The sequence below is a fragment of the Artibeus jamaicensis genome, unplaced genomic scaffold (genome assembly GCF_021234435.1).
Source record: "Artibeus jamaicensis isolate MK-2021 breed Jamaican fruit bat unplaced genomic scaffold, CSHL_Jam_final contig_924, whole genome shotgun sequence".
NCBI lineage: Eukaryota > Metazoa > Chordata > Mammalia > Chiroptera > Phyllostomidae > Artibeus > Artibeus jamaicensis.
Genome location: NW_026522015.1, coordinates 1,291,611 through 1,312,036, shown reverse-complemented (window position 1 = coordinate 1,312,036; position 20,426 = coordinate 1,291,611). Strand labels below are relative to the sequence as shown.

The following is a 20,426-nucleotide window of genomic DNA, read 5'->3' as shown; positions in this document are numbered from 1 at the left end:
GCCCTTAGGGATGGGATTTAGGTAGAAAAGATATTTAAAAATTTTATAGGCCCTCCTAATCATGATATATCATTCAGCAAAGGGAAGTACAGGTGCTAAAATTTATTGTGAGGCTGTGTTACAAGCACCTGTAGGTCACAGAGATGATAGTCAGGCTGGTTTTATTTTTTTTCTGGGACACATGAATTGACAGCTCAGTCTAGGACAGATCTTAATTATGCTCTAGAGACTAATGCAAACAGAAGGGACTGGTGTTTGTGTAAGGTGGAATATTCATTAATAGAGGGGTCTGAAAGTACAGTGACTGTGGATTGTAGTCATACCATTACCTTGCCAAGAATTGCAAAAACATACTCCCTGGGAACAGATACAGGTCAAATCTTGCAGTCAAGTGTGGATTCAGGAATGAATAATACAGTCATATTGAAATTCTCTGGTATACCAGATGGCCAAGCGAATGTACTTGCCTTTTGTCTTAATTATATTAATTATTTATCTATTAGTGATATGGAAGAATTCAATAATTACTAAGAACGTTTAGATATAGTCCAGAGCAAGAGAGGGCTGCAGGTGGATTTAGTGGGAGATGTTTGTGAGGAATCAGCCATTGATAACTGCTGGGAACAAAACAAAGAGACAGGCCATTGGTTCTTAAAACCTCCCAGAATTCTTCTAGTCCCCAAGACAATGGCACCAACAACTCAGATTTATCTGCAGATGAAATTGCTAACCAGAGATATGGATTGTTGTACCAAGAAATAGAGGCTGATAAAGAAGAGGTACTTACCCCAGTGTGTAGTATAGACCAGACAGACTGGTAGTAAGTAGGTTCTGCTTATCCTAATGTTTCCCGCCTACATCACTGTCCATTACTGTCTTCTCTGAGTCCTGCCTTATCTACTTGATACATTGTTTCATCTACCTCCTGAAGTCTGTGCAAACCAAGCATAAATAGGTTGACAAAGAGAAAAACACAGAATGATTATTTTGTTATTAATGAGAGTCTGTTTTACTATCAGTTTACTGTTTATTTTTCCTATTTTTATTTTTCTATTCGAGTATTAAAAATGTGTAGAGCATACTAATTTACCTTTTTAAAGTATTTATCCCAATAAGAACTCATGAACTGTTTTTACCTCGGCCTACTAAAAATGTAGAATCTAATAATAGGTGTCATTTAAAAATCTAACAAAATGCTGTGTCAGAGAGATGCTAGAAATGCTTCTAGAGTCTATCAATGGCCTGAAAACAAGAGCTATTCATCCCCTTGTGGCTTTTCTCCAGAATCCTCTCATAATTGAGAAAGTGGGCTTTGGTTACCCCTGAACCACACATTTGCAGAAATTGTAAAAATAGTCTTTCTTTTTCTTTTGTCAGCCTATTTTAAATAATACAATATGGCCCTTTGCATTTCCTAAGCACTTGCACCTTTTGTATTATTTTAAAATTTGTGGTGGTCTTTACTTTCCAACTTGTCTAATGGGCATTCACTGATCCTACAAAATTGATGAAAAAAATAATGTGATCTGATTTCCATTTCTATTTAGGCTCCTGATGGTTCATTTAATGGATTCACACAGGTAAGAAATTGACTTGCTGGCAAAAACAATCTGTTGAGAAAGATGTGAAATTTTTAAATAAGAACCTCTGTCACTAGTATGTCAAGATTAAATATGTTGGCACAAAACTTCATTACTTGTAAGTTCGGTAGTGGAAACAGTAGAGTATCAACATTGTAGGGTTGCTGTGACTGATAAATGATGTATGTCCAGCAGCCTAGCACATACTGAGTTCTCCATGACTGTAGTTAGCTATTGTTAATATTATTAACTATACCATGGGCTTCTGCCACATACTGATCCCCTACTACAAATTAGGAGTTGTCCTGAACTGAGAGATCCACTGGATTCAGTTGTTTGAAAAGAGGAGATAAGATTGTCTTCAGCTGATGAAATTGGTCTTTAGAAAATGTGTTATGTTTTAGGGAGCCATTGGAAGATCAGAAATCTTAGGTCAGCTCTGGCCAAGAAGGCAATATTTTCCTTGCAGATCTGAGGAAGAGGAGACATCAGATGGACTGTCCCATTCGCAGTGTATGTCCCAACAGATGGACAGCTGTAACCCACATAAAAGCAAACCACATGGCTTTCAAGCTAGTTCTGAAAACCTCTTAAAGGGAGACCTCAAACAGAAGCTTGTCTGTGATGAGTGCTTTGTCTCAGAATATTGACATGAAAAATTTCAGATTTTAACATTTAGAATTTCTTGATTCAAAAGTTTGATTACTTTCTCTGTTACCTATAAAAAAGATGAAACCCACTCATTCACCCATGACTAAATACAGATACAAATACGAACAAAGATGATAGTGCACCTCTTCCATCTGTATAAACTCTTGAAATTTTGAGTCATAAGTATTGTTTTTCATGTCTAATTTTTTAAGATTTATATTTTATCACTTATAAATTTACATAATTTAAAGAACATAAAATTTTATAAGGGCTTTTTTATTTTAAAATTTCAGGCTGTCATATCTCTCCATTTTCTGTTGCTTAGAGGCACTTCCATTTCTTTTAACAGATTCTCTGGTTTCACTCCCATGTGTGTGCATGACTTTGTTATGAAGTTGCATTTTTATTTCTAAAGGATTAGCTATTGACTCACATCTCTGGAAGGTGAAGACTTAAAGCACCTTCAGCCTCCTACCTGCACAGTTCCCCTGTCTCTTCTTCTTGCCTTCCTGTGCTATAGTTCTGCCATAACCACTTGTTATTGTAACAATTACATAAATGATATTTGTGCTCTAGTCAGGAAGCTTATATTTCCTTTTATACAAACTTTTTCATTTTCTTTGAGGAAATAATTGTAGGGTGCTATTTTTTTGTTGGTCAGTTTGCTTAGTTTACTTAGTAGCTCAAACCCAAGAACTGTAGTTAAATAAATCTCCCCTCATTTTGTTGGGAAATATTAAATATTCAACCAGTGTCACCTTCAGAATACTCCAGTCTACAGTGGGGACTCAGTGGATACAGCACAGTTGGTACCACTGGCCCCTCCCATTACGTGTGTTCTGGAGATTGCCCTCACCTCTCTCCTGTGTCAGTGTGCTCTTTTCTGGGCATAAGTCTTCCTCATTTTTGGTTTAATTCCACAAAATTAGCATACCTCTTCACCACCAAATTAAGGTACATCCTCCAGTAGCTTCCTGAGAAAAGTGTGCATGAGAGGTATATGTTTGTGATAGTACACATTTGGAAAATGCCCTTGTATACATTATGGACTGTCACTTTGGATGCTTTGTTAGAAGTTGTAAGTCATTTCCCTTAGAATTTTGAAGCCACCGTTCCACTCAGTTCTACCTCCTCATGTTGCTACTGAAAAGCTATCAGTTTGATTCTTGATATTTATGAGGAACTTGTTTTTTCCTCTCTACTGCTTATACATCACTAACACTGTTTTTCTCTCTTTCTCTATGGGAGTTTGTAAAATTTTCTTTTTCCCAGTGCTTTTGAAATTTTATAGTGATGAGTTTGGTTTGAGTCTATTTTCATACATGGTCTTAGACCCTTTAATCTAAAAATGTATGCCTTTTAGTTTGGAGGAATTTTTTTGATTCACTTATGATTTCTCTTCTGTTTTCTTTGCTCTCTCATCCTATATCACTTGTCTTTATCATGTGTTGGCTTCCTGAGCTAGTCTTCTAATGATTTTTAATTTGCTATTTTCTTTTCCATGTCATCTTTCTCTACCTTCAACTCTTCTACAGATTTTTCACAGACATGTATTTAATTCAAGAGCTCTTTCTGTTTAACAAATATTTGTTTTTATTTTTTAAATATTTTATTTATTCATTTTTAGACAGAGGGGAAGAGAAGGACAAAGAGAGGAAAATATCAGTGTGTGGTTGCTTCTCCAGCACCCCATACTGGGGACCTGACCTGCAACCCAGAAATGTGCCCTGACTGGGAATTGAATTGACTACCCTTTGGTTTGCAGCCTGTGCTCAATCCACTGAGCTACACCAGTCAGTGCTGAATATTTGTTTTTAATAGCATTCTCTTCCTATGTAATGGATACAGCATCTTCCATAATACCTCTGAGGGTTTTAATAATAATAATTTTAAAGGTGTTTTCCCCCGGCAAAGTCTTTGTGTTTTGTTTGTTTTTACTATTTGGTTTCTCCTTTTAATAAAGAGACTTTTCTTAAATGTCTGGCAGTCTTGGCTTCCCACTCATATTTAAGAGTGGGATACTAAAAAAGCTGACAGGAGACTTGTACAGGTAGGTATAGTTCATGGACTATAGACATTTTTCTAGGATTTTCTGTCTCATTTTTTTTTCTGTTGTGAAGCCCCTTATGTCAGATGTTTAGATATTTTTTTCCTTGAAATTTCTCTGGGAAGACTCTCCTGTTCTCCTGTGTGAGGTGCACAAGCCCGGCTGCCAGTGTAATGGAAGGTGAATGGGAACAAGTTGGGGAGGTGGGCCCCATGTTGTCAGTATTCATTACATGACTGCTCATGTAATCCTGCCACTTTCCTAATACTATTGTTTTCCCCAGTCCAGAGACCCTCTGTTTCAGCCTCTGTGGAAATGATCTCAAGCCTTGTGCTAGAGTGGGAAAGGATATCACTTGTTTTTCAGATATGTGAGAGTATCTCACAGTCTAATTACTTTTCAATAAACTTTCAACCATTTTCCCTGTCTTCAGCACCACTACAACTCCCTTTCTTGGGGTGCTCATATTTCTAATTCTTTATCCACTGTGAGTTCTGAGTAACAAATTGGATTGTTTGGGGGCGTTTCTTACATTGCCTTAGGTTACCAATCTTTTGGGATGCACCAAGTTTCTTATTGCTCATTTTTCTGTTTTTCAATTTAAAATTTTTATTGATCTTAGCTTTCTTCCCATTCTTTTTACACTTATGTGGTTATGCCTTTAAATTTTTTGCTCTGTGAAATTTCCTTTATTGTGGTTTAGTTTGAATTCTGGAGGTAATAAAGGTAATTGCCTGTATTTAACCCATCATCTTTAACCAAATGTCACTTCCTCATCTTCTCTGTTGGAGAACCCTTGATGTCAATTTTTTTTGTAGGTATTTTTCTTTCTCGAACTGGTTAGATTTTCAAGTGAAGACTCAGCTGGTTTTCTCTCTGGAGGGTGTAAGCCTAGCTGCCCTTATAATGAGAAATTAATATTCCCTTAGAGATCACTATTTTCTTAGTATCTTCCATCTTGATTATTTAAGTTGATGAATATATTATATAAAAATTTTAAGTTATGTATCATAATTAACTTGTACAAATTACACTTAGGTAAGATAATAAGATTGAATTTCCAACATTTACTATGGTACATTTACACAATGGAATTCTATGCAGCAGAAAGAAAGAAGGAGCTCCTACCTTTTGCAACAGCATGGATGGAACTGGAAAGCATTATGCTGAGTGAAATAAGCCAGGTGGTGAAAGACAAATACCATATGATTAACAGGAACCTAAACAACAAAACAAACAAGCAAGCAAAATATAACTAAAGATACTGAAATAGAGAACAGGCTGATGGGGACCACAGGGGAGAGGGGAGGGAATTTCAGGGGAAAGGGGAAGAAGGGTTTACAGGAACAAGTATACAGGACACATGGACAAAAACTAAATGGGAGGGAGGTGGGGAGGGAGAGAGGAGAGAGCACGGGGGGGGTGAGTTGGGATGGGAGTAAAAGACAGAAAACTGTACTTGAACAACAATTAAAATAAAAAAAATTGAAAAGTTTCAATTTGTGCTTTAGAACAACTCAATTCCAATTCAGAACAGATGTCCAGAAGACAAGCTGTAGACCAGTGATACCCCTGAAGACACTGCCTTTTATTTAATGTGTTGTAGCCTCATGTTCTGCTAGCTCAGAGTTATCTTTAGAATAACTACTGTTAAAAATTACTTTTTTGTTTACTGTTTTTCTGATTATAATACAGACTTTTAAAAACTGTATAGTGTGTTCATTGACACAATTCATGAGAGCTAATTTAAATGGTATCTTTGTTGTTGTTTTTAGCAAATTAGCTGAAATCTTAATACTTTTAATCTTCTTGTATCTTCTCTCCAATTTTCAGCCCCAGGACACTTCATTATTTACAATGTCAACAGATCAGAATATGTTGGTAAGTTTATTTTGATTTATGTTTTAGGGAAGTTAATAGTTACTATTGATTGGTTTTCTAGAGCTTGAATATCCAGAATGTGGTTTCTGCCAATCCTTACTTTCTAGAAAATCTGAAAAATTTCACTGTGGCTTTGAATGTGGTTGCTTCTCTTTATAAGGTCAGGTGATTGCAGTAGAAACAGAGGTCTTCTAATTATGGGCTTCAGTGGAACAGTATAAATTCATCAAGGACAGGATGTTTCCACATGAATATAACTTAAGCTACAGTATTGAAAATAACATTTCTTTAAGAATTCATGTTTCAGGACAGATCATTGTTTATATTTTGAACATGAAACTACCTCATTTCTTATCTCCTCCCTTCTCTCTGTAAGTTGAAGAAAAAAGTAATGCATATTGGAAGTGTGATTTCTAGTTTGATGAGATAAAAGATTAGCTAGAGAGTGAGTAGGAAGCTGAGTAACTTTTGGTTTTAGAAGAAATCTTATAAGATGGATGTTGCAGGTATTCTGGGAAACCTTTCAAGCAGCAGCTTAAAAATAAAGTTGAATGAAGAGACTTTGAGTGATGCCACTTGTTGGTAATACACTACAAAGGATTTTGGATCTCTGAATATTAATGCACAAGGTCTATTGTAGTTCACTGGTTTTCCCATGGAACTGGTATGTAATTATCTTAGCTTCTGGCTTTCATGATGAGAGATTGGAATTGGATTTGAATGGAATTTTTTATATGATTATATGTCTAAGTAAGGAATTCTGTTCTGGGAAGTTTGTCTAAAGGATAATTTAATATTTGTTCAAAGGCATGTGTGTTTCTAGTACCTCTGTCATAGATTTTCACAGTTCTGGGTAACCAAGTGAAAGGTGGAGTCTGTGTGGCCTTCAAATAAAGATTGAAGTGTTTAAAATACAAATTATGTTGGTGTTAATAATTGAGTAAGAAAGACTCATAATTTATTTTTATTGGTGAGCTTCTGCCTAGGTGAGCAGGGAGTAAGGGTTATATTGACACTGGAGGATGAAATTTTTAACTGACAATTGTAAATTAAGAAAATGGAGAAATACTGGTTTAAAGGAAAGAATGGCTCATAAATTAAACTTACACCTATTACTTTGATGCAAAAGCCCAGTCTTAGAATTCAGTGGTTTTTAAGTTTCTCTGAACATCTTCCAACTCTCACAGCTGGTTCCAGGAGCTTCCTGCCTGCCTTGCCCTTCTCTTGACATGTAGTCTCTGAAGCATGTATCTTGGACCTTCTTCCCATTGGGGAACTTAGCTTTGTCATGCCCAGCACTGCATGTGCTATAGGCATTGCCTCTTCCTATTGGGCAGTAGGAAGTCACAGTGAACCTACATCTCTGGGTGAGTTATGATTTTACAAGACTTCCCCAGGAGCAGGAGTTCCCTAGCTTTAGGTCATTGACTATTCTGAATGAGATAGAGGTTAAAGTTAGTAACCTCTAACTTTAGTTAGAGGCACACCTTCCCAGACTGCATCGTACAATTCCACAGCACATTCTTTGATTGCTGACTCAAACTATTGGAATCTGCCAGACTTGCTCAGGCCTCAGAATTACCTCCTTGTCATTTTGCATGTCTCACCAAGTTAACTCTCTCAAGACTGGAGAAATAAGATTTTACTGCAAATGACATGTTGGAATATGACTAGACCCTTAGCCTTATTGTTTGATCCATCTCCTACTTCTCTGCATTGACTGACTTTCCTTCCATCATATTACAGAGGCTCTTGGGAAGTGTGGGCCAAATTTACACAACTAGTTTTGTTCTAAAGGAAGAATTCCATTTCTGAGTCTCTGAATTTATCCACTGTGGCATCTGCTGCCACAGTAAATGTGAAGAGTTCCCTCTCCTCTAATGGAGGATGATGACAAATTGAGCAAATAATAGGAAGTCAACCCTTTTGCATTGTTTGACAGGGGATGCATCTTATAGAAAAAGGTTATTGAAGCAGTGCACAATTCTGACAAGACTATTTTAGATCTTTTTGTGAGATATCATTCACAATTTACCTGTGTTTCCCTTTCTATCTTGGCAAAATATTTACAAATTTACATTATCTTAGAAGGAATAGAATGGCTACTACTATATCTAAATCTGAGTAGCTGATCTGATGTATAGTCATGCTATCATGTTTTCTCTGTCCTCATCATTCAATGAGTTATATTCATTTATCCCTCTGAAATTTAGGTGATAAGTTGTAATGCTGTATCATAATATTTGGTGTGATATTATAGGGGAAAATGTTGTGACTTGTGTTGACATATTTGATCACAGCTCTTCTTCATACTATACCTGTGTTGCATCTCCTGATGTCAGCAAGCAAATGCAACTTGAGTCATTTATAAAATCACCCTACTTATCTTGCCTTATATAAAACATCAAAATTTCTTCAGACTTCCGAGGAACCTATACTCTAATGCATGTACTTTTTTCATTTATATTTACTTTTATTTTTAAGGTACAGTGATAGGTATTTAACTCATCTTTTGAAACTTTATCTGGCTTCAGGCTCATAGACTTCCTCCATCTCATAGACTCAACTCACAGAGGGACAGCCCATCTACATATGGATTTCTTGGTGCTTTGTCAGATTACTCTTCCTGTCCTTCTTGTGTAGGTCATTTGATAACATAGCCTCATAGAAAATTACCTTGACTTCCAAAATGGTAAGATCATACCCTGACAGTTTTCAGTTTCTGTTTGTCATTATGAAAACCTGTTTCATTACAAAAATAACTCTTTTGAACAGTGAAAGTGACATCTCTTCCCATAAAGAGTATATTAGAGTGAATTTTATTTCATTCTTTCTTAAAAATTGTATCAAAATACCTGTAAAGGTTATAAAAACCCATAAAAATATCAAATTTCTACACTCTTAACTACCAACATTTCCTATTTTATTTTGCCCTTAAAAAGAAGGGCAGTGTGATCATGGTGTGTATCACAACGGAGGATTTGGTGGGTGCACAGGATAACTCTTTTGCATGTTTATCTGACACTAGACTATTCATTTTTTAAAATTTTCAGCATAACTTCTTGATCACTTCCATGTGGAAGTTGTCATGTGCATCAGTTTAGGTGGATGCATAGAACTAGAGGTGGCTTTTAATTGATTATGGTGTCTAACAGAAGTTACTGATTTCTCCATTCAGAGTATTTATTGGTGACTTCTTACTCCTCTAAGAAAATACTTTTAAACTCTTTCATAGTTCAAATGTTCTAATGGAAAAAAACATCTTAACATGCCCTCTAACAGCCATACATTTAGTGAAAAATCCTGCTAAATAAATATGCTTATTTAACTGGAATTGAAAAAGGGGGAACATTTTAAGTAGCCATGATCACATACATTGGCTGTGGTGTTTTTCGAGGGCCTGTTGGTATTTAATACTTCTTTTTTAAAAACCGAAGGAGCCGACAGCTAAGAGACTTTAAGAGCTGGAATCAGGATGATGTCTATGCATAGAGGTCACAGTAGATGAAAAGACTTTGCTGTTGTCCACACAATTAGAAAAGTCTAATTGGTGCCACAGAGAATACTGACCTGTGCAGGTTAGTGCATTATCACATGAATACTGAAAGGAAACCTAAATCTTTAAATGTTTAGTGTAATGCATATCAATAGAGCTGGGAGTTCCCAGAACTGTGCACTGTGAACTCTTCCTCACTTCTCTCAGCTGGCAACAGTGAGGCTCCTAGGATATCTCTCCTCTCTCCCCCCAACCCCAAATAACAGAATGTACCATTTTAGCATCTCTTATAGATATCCTAGGAAGTGAATAGTCAAAATGTTGCAAGTAAAATGAAAAGCCAAAATAGTAAATCTTTGCCTAACATCATGAAAATGACAGTTCTTGCTGGTAAAAGAGAAGCCTTTAGAGTCTATTTCTAGACTTTCCAGTTCTGTAAAGGAACATGATGCCAAAAGTGGGGCTTTTTCTCAACACAGATTTGATGAAGCTAGTTGCCTGTAGGATGATGAAGAAAATCTTAGTTTTCCAATATTCTGTAATGCTATCTATTGATATGTTACATCTCTTTCCTCTAACCCTCAAAACAAATAATCAAAGCCTGAGACTGAACAGGCTCCACCAACAGAGTCAAAAGCAGAGGAGCCCCTTGCTGCTGCAGCATCTGCTGTTGGGCTGGATCCGGGACTGGACACCCAGGCTGAGGAGCCAGTGGAGGGGACAGTGGTGAGCACTACCTTCCTCCCACCAACCACCTGCCACCCCTGCCACAGCCATGCTCATCTCATGATCCCATTTCTCCCTTCTCATCCATGCTTCACTTGGGGCAAATCACCTGTCATACCTCCACAAATTCAAATAACCTTTGTTCTTTTGACAGTCAAACTGCATTCCCTTTTATTTTTAAGAAGGAAAGGTATCCAAAGACCTTATCTTATCTACCTTCTTCATAAAGTGTGTCTTGATTCTTTCTGGTAATCTCCTGTTCATGGTAGGTAGGTTGTAGAACTTGAAAATAGTCAAATCTATTAATGTGATATTCTACTTGTGACTGCTAGTGAAGTGCCTTTAATTAGAGGGCACCCCGCAGCTGATAAACAGAATGATAATAACTGTTGGTTCTGTGTATGTATGATTTCTTACAGTATTAGTTTTATGTGTAGTTAGGCCAATAAGAGATTGAAATCCCATATTACAAATCCATGAATCAATAAGGATTCCTATGTGTGCAGTCACTTGCTCACAATCAAGCGTGGTGCTGGCTGTGCGCCATGCAACCATGTGGCACACCACATCACAAACTGGGATGAGGCCTATATGCTCATCCCAGTTGAATTGGATTTGTGTTGAATTGGATTGTGTAACACCCAAGAAAGCACAGACTAATATCAAGGAAAATTTAGTTCAAAAAACTGAGGCAGAGTGAAACATTTGTTTATGAAATAAATGTTTCCACGTTACAATGTTTCCAAAGAATTTCACTCAGAGTACTTTTTACTACAGATTACTACAGATTCTTTGTAGAATATGTGCACAGAGGAAAGCCAGTCCTCCTATTTCCCCAGATTACATTGCTAGATAAGATAACCAGAGAAATAATAGTTATGCTTCTTGCTTTTGGTGCCCTAGCTCATTTTACTGGGAAAAGTATAGGTCATCCATCAAATCTGTAGTTTACTAATATAGTAAAAGATAATAGGGCAAGATAAGAGATAGAAAATACAAACTAAGAATGACTCAAAAATTATTTTATTTTCCATTTAAAGATAGAGTTGGACCAAGTTCTGTAGGAGTGAACAAGAAATGGGTTCTGCTAGATTGAGTTCCTCCAAGAAGTGCAGCTTGCCCAGTTTTAGCCTGGAGAAAGCTGAGGCTCCCTGCTCCAAAATCAGGGTTTTGCTTCCAAATTGTCACTACCAGATTCACTAATGATCTATCTCAATAACCCAGTGTAAATGGGGGATTTTCATTTGGTGTCAGAATGTGGTCTTCCTACCTGACTTAGCTTTAAATAACAACAGAAGGGAAAGATACAGTTACATTTTTGACTGCTGTTTAAGAGAATTGATTTTAAAAAGCATATGGATGATGCCAGGGAGTTAAAAGATATTGATTAGGTTCAGATAGTGGTTTAGAAATTGCTTCAATTCTGAAAAGTTCTCAACAAATTTCTGTTTTGAATAGCAGCCTAGACTTCATTTTTACTAGTGCTTTTAAACCACATTGATTCTATGCCCACACTAGTGAGTATAAGGCTCACTGTCATAGTGCCCATGATTTTGAGCAAGGGAATTTGATGTTGTACAATGAATTAGAGAGTTTAATGGACAAGTTAATGTGTTAAATACAGGCTTGAAAGTTGATTCTCCATGATCCTCTCTCAAAGGTACATGGTACATTCATTTCATACCTCTCACACTCATCCTTATTTAAGGTTTTTGCTTTTTTTAGAATCCAAGTATAGCAGTTTTCCAAAATACAGTATTAGGAGGTACCAATTATCAAGTACCTACTGTATCATATCTACTTTTTTTATAAAGATTTGTTAACTTTTTAACCAAGGGTGATATTTAAAATATTTAATAAACTCTATGGTACAAGTATTTACCATCACTAAAACCAACTTCCCCAATATTGGGTAAAAAGGTATTTGAAAGAATTCTCTATTTTTAAAAATCTTCTCTTCTAAAGCTTATATGAGGACTGTAGAAAATTTTTAGATTCTTTATGAAATACAGGGTAATTTAGAGAGTCTTATGAAGAATTCAGGCACTTGCTTAGACTCAGAGATGATGTAAGAATAGCAGATACAGAGCTAACCATGTAAGCCACCCTCTCCAAGAAGAAAACATATATTTCTCCATCTGTGTACAGACTGAAAATTAATAGTAAGAGAAGGCAGCTTATGGCAGTTATATTTTCCCAATGCTTATTAAAAGTGTTGACTTTCTGGTTTTTAAAATTGACACACTCAGATAAAGTCAATTCTTTCTCATGTTCTCCCTTCCACTTCGGAAAATAATATTATGTAGAATGCATTTTTTTCCTTTAATGTAGACTTATAGGTTCTTTTTCTGGTGGCAATAATCTAAGATAATTAAGGGCTACTTTTTTTCTAAGAAGGGTCTCTTGTGTTGCTAGATATGTGATATTTAGTTGTAAAAATATGAAAATCTACATTGTGTCCCAGGCATTAATTGACAGTCGGCTGTGACTGTCATTAGGATTGGATTGACATGACCTTTTGAGGTCATCTTTTTTGCTGCTGAAATGTCACCACACAATTATTACTTTGACTGTTGATAGAATTCATTTTATATAAGGTGAAATTAGTGGTGGGTCTTTTTTCTTTTCAGGAGGCAAATGTAATTTCAAACACAGGAAATTTTAGCAGTGGTTCGCAAAGAAACCAGGGGGGTTTAAGAAAATTGTAATTCTTACATATTTATTGTTTTATATTACACATAGCCAATATTGAATTTAGTTTTTTCTACAAAATAATTTTACCAGTGTGTCTGCAGAATGCATTTTAAAAATAAACACTTGCTACTTCTCCAGATATCTCCACATTATATAAGTAATAAAAATTCTCTTTAGAAAAAAAGATTAATTTGTTTCAAATGTATATCACAGAATTGGGTTACAAAGCAGATAGACATTATCTTTACAAAACATTTACTTCATTTTCTTGTACAGAATCCCTCTCCAAATTTCTGCCAGCTCCTATATTTTGCTCAAATTGTGTGACTTAGACTAATGCCTTTTTCCCTATTATTTTAAAATAAATAATGAGCTTAAATTTAGGATCAATGTATTTTCCAAAAAAATACAAATAAGGAAAAGATTGAGATAAAGATGTTTTTAGAAATGTTGAGAAATCCTGAAAGATGAAACTCGGACCCATTATTTTGGGGATGACTCTGTGTTTTGTTTTTTAAAAATTTTGCCAAATGTAAGGTGAATAGTCAAGACCAGTTTAAATGTATCAGTATATACAGGGTCTGGCACAAATAATGCTTCTATTTTATTACAAAATCTTTTATTATAAAATCATAACCATGTAATTCTGTAACATAACAATAGCTCACTCAAGCACACCATATGATGTTTTAGGTGAAATGTTCAAATTAAAACTATGAATTATTACACCCATATCAGTACCAACCCACCACATTCAAGCACGTATTACTTCTGCTGGACCATATATATGTGTGTTTGTGTGTGTGTGTATGTGTGTGTGTGTATATATATATATATACACCCATGTTTTATATATATACATATTTATATATATTAGACTATAGGATATCAACACCACTTTAAATATATATACATGTGTGTATATGTGTGTATATATAGTGTGTATGTATGTGTGTATACATATATGTGTATATATATACTGTCCACATATATATGTATACATACATATGTGTGTGTGTATCAAGAAAAAGTATCGATATAACCTGGCAGCCAAGGAGAGTGTACTGGAAAGCACATGCATGAACAATGATGACTTCATTGTACTAGTGGGTAAGGGCAGTAGTTGCCTTTGAGTGAACATGTGCACTGTGTGGCCATCAAATTCAAAATTACTGAGCTATTAGAGCAGTAAATCTGCATGAAGTTTTGCATTAAGCTTGAACATTACTCTGTGAACTATTTGGATGATTCAGAAGGCTTTCAGGGTCCATGCAATGAGTGCAGTGCAAACAAAAGTGTGGCACAAACACTTCAATGATGGTCAAGAATCTGTTGAAAGTGACCTATGTTCTGGAAGGTCTGCAACAAGCAGAACGCCTGAGAATGCTGAACATTATGGGCTGCAATCGACAAAGATCAGCAACTGACAGGGTGAGAAGTAAAAGCTGATCTAGGGATACCAAAAACTACTGTGTCCAAGATTCTGATGCGTGATCTTGTCATAAAATGCATCATGGCAAAATTCACCCCACAGCTTATTCTACCACAGCAAAAGAAACAGCGTGTTTCAGTTGCTAATGACTTAATTCAAACAGCTACCAATGAACCAGATTTCCTTAAGTGTAACTGGAGATGAATTGTAGGAGAACTATGTGAAATCCCAAGGTGTCTACTTTGAAGGGGACTGAGGCATTATTGTCCTATATACAATGTTTCTTGTACCTTGTATCTTCTTCAGTAAATGTCTCTTTTTCATATTACATGGTTGGATACTTTCTGGACAGTATTAGACTATGTTATATTGGCTTTATCTCACTACAACTATTTCTGTCTGCTTGAATAGGTTGCACGTGTTTGTCCCCCCTCATTAAGCTGACAAACATATTTGAGTCCTCTCTAGATGCCAGGCTCTGCTCTGGAACTCAGGGACCCGGTAAAGCAGTAAGCAGATGTGGATCTTGCTGCTGAGTCTGAACAGACTGGTGCTGGCGGAGGCTGACATTACACCTGGTCCAGCAATCTTCTGTGTCGGTCATGCCTGTGGAGAGCAGCATTTGAAGTTTCTCCTTGTAAACATGAGAACTCAGGCTTTCACTGTGCCTCCCGTGTGAACTCCCAATATGTCAGAGGAAGACTGTGAAGGTCAGAGGAATCCAGAGGCGCTTGAGTCCCTGTCTGCCCTTCATTATCATAGAATTAGCTACAAACTCTAGTGCTCACACTAATGTGTGTTTAAATTAAATTATGTGTTTGCATTATATATGTATATATACAAAGAGGCCTTGGAGATGGATATACTTATTTACCTTTCTCAGAAACAAAAAATCCCAGAAATGGTTATTTTCTCTGAGTTTGACTATATTCCTATTAGCAACTAATTACATTTTCAGTTCCCTGTGGGCCAAGCAAATGGCACTGTTTCTTTTTCTCCCATGGTGCTCAAGACAAAGTAGGGTGTATAATACTGGGTTGGCCAAAAAAGTTCATATGCTTTGTTCCTTAAAATAAAAAACCACATTTTCCATTTTCACCAATGAGTTTATTGACTTGGATATTTTGAGTATGTAGGCCATCTCCCACATGACAACAGCCTTTGTTTATGGCCTCTTTTCCAACTTCTATTTGCTGGGCAGTTAGGTGACAAACCCTCATGGAGTAGGTTTATTTACCAATGTCATGGACAACTCAAACCCTATGAAGTCAGAGGTCTGGCAGGTGGACCTTCCAAGTGTAACTGTCAGCCTCAAGGTTCAGCACCTATCCTGCCATGTGGTCAGATCCCAGGCTGCCCAGAGAGGCATATGTGCTTCTTGGCAGGGTCAGGATCGAGAGTTTTGCCAACAGAGCACGATGACATTTCAGTGATTTGCAGATCTCCAGTTTTGATCTGGTTGCTGGTTGTATGTGGTGGCCCCACCTTTGCCTTCGCCCACCACCAGCCTGGGTCCACTCACAAGGCAATTGAACAGTGGCAGCAAATGCTTTGGATCATCCAGAACAGAATTTAGTCAGGCAAGGTAAATGTTTGCTGACCTGCAAAGGCATTTTCCTTAACAACCTCTTTAACAAACTATTTGCGATCCCTGATGAGTCTGTCCTTTATGGCTACTTCAGAAGGAGCACTTGCTCACGTGCCCATCTCTGAGGGTGTGCAGCACACAATATTTACCTTTGCTCCAAGAGATACATGTGCTTCTCCTGTCCACTTCTCCCATGCACTTTCAAAATAAAACTCTACTTACAATATCTTAATATGTTTTGTTATTAGATATTCAGCCATGACCTTAAAAGACAAATTAACCAAAAATTTATTAACTGGCATTTCTGCAGAGCTTAATTTTAAAGAGAGTATGGAGCTAATTCAGACAGATGTTGGTTGCCATGACAATACTGCAGCCACCAGCGGCTGAGTTGTGCTGTGATCTGGCTGCTGATGGCTAATGATGGGACTGTGGCAATACCAGGAGAGTAGATTAGAAAAGATGATTGAGATGATGGTCTGTAGGAAAGAACCCACAAAATTTTGTATTGGAAAGGGAGCACATAGATGTATGACTTGAAGATTGTAGTACCTGAGCCACCTTTGAAGGGCCTTGACTCGTGTCCCTGTGTTCCATGGGAGAACTCTCCCCTACAGTCACGCTGAAGGGAAATCATGACCTTCAGTGTATCAAATGTACTGTGTGTCATGTGAAGAGGACTATTAGCCACCAGCCTGTTTTTTAATACAGGAATCTTCTCTGAGGCCATAATAACCCTAGTTGCCTCTTGGGCTTTTCTTTAAAATGCATTCTGAAGAAAATTTTATCATTTATAAATGCTGGGATCTTCAAAAAGTTAATAACTCAAGCTGGATCCAGAATACCTGATGGGCAAGAAAAGACCAGAGTGACCTATAGCCAAGGTCCCTGCTGTGACATTGACCTTTCTTTGCTCCATTGCAGTGGGACCCTGGGGTCATTCCAGCTCCAGTGCTAAGTAGGGGTGAATCAGCACTAAAACTCAGACCCCCAGCTCTGTCTTCAGTGCCACTGCCACTCTGTCACATTTCCCCATTTGTAAAATGCCAGCATTGGGTACAATGAGCCCCAGGGTCATTCCCGCCTTGTTGGAATCATGTGAGTCTGTAACTTGTAAACATTGCTTTGTGTGTCCAAGTGCCAAATGTCTTAAGTGTTCTCCATTGTAACTCTGTAGTTCAGTGGATACGGCCAGGAGAAGATGGGGTGATCTTTTTTCCACTTTTCCATTCTTTACATGTCTTTCTAAAGAAGGGAATCTGCAGGACTAGTAGTGAAAATACTGGTAGTGAAATTCATTCCCACCAGTCTTCCCTCAATATGTTTTTGTCATATAACTTGCTATTAATTAAGAGGGATTGTATGACGTGTTTGCTTAGATGCCTACATACTGCATATATATGAGTAAAGACATATTTTATTTATAATCTATAACTTTAATTTAAAAGACTAGGATTCCAAGAGTGTAAGTGAATGCACTGGCTGTTTATAGTAACTCACCCGCATTCTTAGTCAGACGACCTTATTGGGAGTTGTCAGTAGGAAATAGTGGGTCTATGGAGGCACTTCAGGTAGCAGGGTCCCTGAGATTCTCTGATTTAAAAAAAAAGTGCATCGTCTTCTTGGATGTAGAAGAATTTGTGTCATTTACCACAGAAGAATTTTAATGAAAATGACCTGTATCCCAGGAACACACAACTGAATATTGTGAGAAAACTGAAAATATTAAAGAATAAATCACACTAATTATATCAGATTCACTATTATCAGTTTTTTAAAATTTTAATGCTATTTACACTTAAACATACAAAGAAAGTCAAAGTTTCCATAGTACTATATTCTAGAAATATTACACCAGCCCAGGAGAATTTTTCACCAACTTAGGCATGACAAGGATCTTAAACTATAATAACTAAGCTTGTCATCAAGAAGTGTATGAGATTTTCATCCACCCCTACTCTTGATAGAAGACAACTGGCATCTAGCAGCCCCCTATCCCATGGGTGTGGAAGCACCTTTCTGAAGCATCCAGGTCACCTGGAGCCTGCTGCTGCTGTGACACCAATAAATCCTTTGACACAGATGATGGTTTTGTGTAGACACCTGATGAATCATCCCCATCTCCTATTCTGGAGAGTAGAATGGAACAAAGAAAATATTTCCATGTACACTGGAAACATCAGTGCCGGAGAGATTTCTCACACATTTTTTAAAAAATTAGGGCCTATATAGAAAGTAATATATCAGAAGGAAAGCATTGCATAAGGGATAAGAGTTATAATTTTTATAAAGGACAAAAGAAATTACCAAAAGTATGATGGGAAAAATTGAAGATTGCCTTCCTTTTTTAACAGAGAAATTCAAGAGGACCTTGATTATTTGATACAGGAAATGAAAGATGATATAAGGCAACCATATTGAAATAAAGAGAGAGTTGCTTGTAAGGCAGATGAAAAGGAATCTCAATGATGTTTAAAAAGATTTTAAGGTGAAGAAATGTAATATTAGAATTAAAATTTACATAAGGGTGTCAAAGACCAGGAGCAACAGTGGAGAGAACTGATTTCGTGATGTGAGGACAAACCGGAGAAGTTCTCCCAACACAAAGAGGAAGAGCACAAGCGGAGGTGATAGATGTGGAGGCTGTGACTGAAGACACAATTCCTGCATAATTACTATTCCTAAGAAAAAGCTGTGAAGAATGCAGTAGAAGCAATAAGTAGGCAGTGTGACAGAAGAAAACATGCTCCAGCTGAAGTCCCCTAGTTGCAATGGGATTCCTGCATGCAGATCCTAAGAAATCACTGAAGAAGTGCAAAATTAACAAGAGACTAGCATCTAGGTGTAGTCTTTAAAGTTTTTTAAATTGAATCCTCCATAAAGTTCTGCAAACATCTAGACTACTGGGGAAATGAACTACAAAGGAACAATAAGTGGGCGGGCCTCAGACTTGTCCTTCTCAGTGCCGAAGTCCAGAAGCTGTTAGAAGGACATGGGGATTTTGAATGCAAAACATAGCACATTGTAGCAATTTTACCCCAAGGCAGTGGTCAGTCAGGGTGAAAGCAGCAGAAATGCATTACGGAGTATATAAGGTATAAAGCCATCTCAAAGACTTCTTGAAATCCGTTTTTTAAAGATACATTGTGATTGACTGAAAGATGAATGGAAATCAGTGTGGACAGATGGGAGGACGTGATAAAAGCAAACACAGCAGCATGTCAGTTGGAGACCCTAGGTGCTGGCTGAGAAATCGCATGTGTGCTGTATGATGTTTTCAATTTTTATCTGGGTTGACTTTTTTCCATAATAAAATTTTGGGCACTCCCCTGCAAAAAAATCCATACCTAGGGTGTCATAAATAAATGAAGGGAACAATGTTTTCTATTTAAATCATTTAAATGTATAGCTTACATAGTTGTAAATATGGTTACAAACCAAGATTTTTCTCACTTTTTTATAACATTTTTAAGAAATGGAAACTGACTAGTTCAATTATAGGAGAACTGTTAAACTGTTAAATAGAAAAGGAAGCAAAGTATTATTTAGCCATTGGTAGAATTTTTCCAACAAACATGATCTATGTGTTGTAAAATAGACAAAGCCCCTATATGCATATCAATGAATGAAGATAAATACCTCAAAAGGTTACCATAAGTTATCTCTTTAATTTTTGAGCCAATGGTATCGTTTATTTTTTATCAGAAAATGTCCCATTTATTTAAAATAACCTGCTTCATAAATAAATTTGGAATTTCCTACTAGGGATCTCTGCAGTTGCCCTCTAGACCAGTTACACAAGTGGAAGCTGCTTCTCAGGTATTGCTGAGAGATGCTATTTCCAAGGATGCAAAACAATGACTAAATAAAAGAAATCAATAAATTACACAGAGGTCAGAGATTACAAATTCTCCTGCAGCCAGTCACTTCTCCTACTTGTCTGGGGCCTCAGACCTTGTTGACTTGCTTTCAAGGCACCATCTCCTGGAAGAACTATTTTCTGTCACCCAGTTTGTGTTTCCCTGCTTTGCGGGATACTGAGGGCATTGTTACATGGCATTAGTTTCATTCCACTTCCAGAAAATTTTGTAACACAGTCAGGTGTTTGCCAGGACATGAATACCATAATAGTATTGCTTTCCACCAAGGAGAATGTCAAAGCAGAATATATAAAAGCAGTAAGATCTGTATCATAAAGTGATAAATAGAGAACTGCTCACCATCTCAAAGGTGGGTCCCATGATGACCCTTGTGATTTCTATGTGATTAATGTGGAAACTGGCAATAGTCAGGCCCTTGTGCTGACTAAACAGCAGGGAAGAGAGACATTT

General features: G+C 36.9%; 1 protein-coding gene across 6 annotated transcripts in view; it reads left to right on the top strand.

Annotated features, from left to right (window-relative positions):
* Positions 1 to 20,426, top strand: part of AMPH (amphiphysin) — a 276,775-nt gene that overhangs the window by 243,086 nt on the left and 13,263 nt on the right. For 4 of the 6 annotated variants that reach the window (XM_053655127.1, XM_053655126.1, XM_053655122.1 and 1 more), the window contains 3 exons: positions 1,548 to 1,580; positions 6,112 to 6,159; positions 10,256 to 10,381. In XM_053655127.1, the coding sequence (XP_053511102.1) occupies positions 1,548 to 1,580; positions 6,112 to 6,159; positions 10,256 to 10,381 (207 nt within the window). The remainder of the gene's footprint in view (positions 1 to 1,547; positions 1,581 to 6,111; positions 6,160 to 10,255; positions 10,382 to 20,426) is intronic. The other 2 variants (XM_053655124.1, XM_053655123.1) reach the window with 1 other exon arrangement.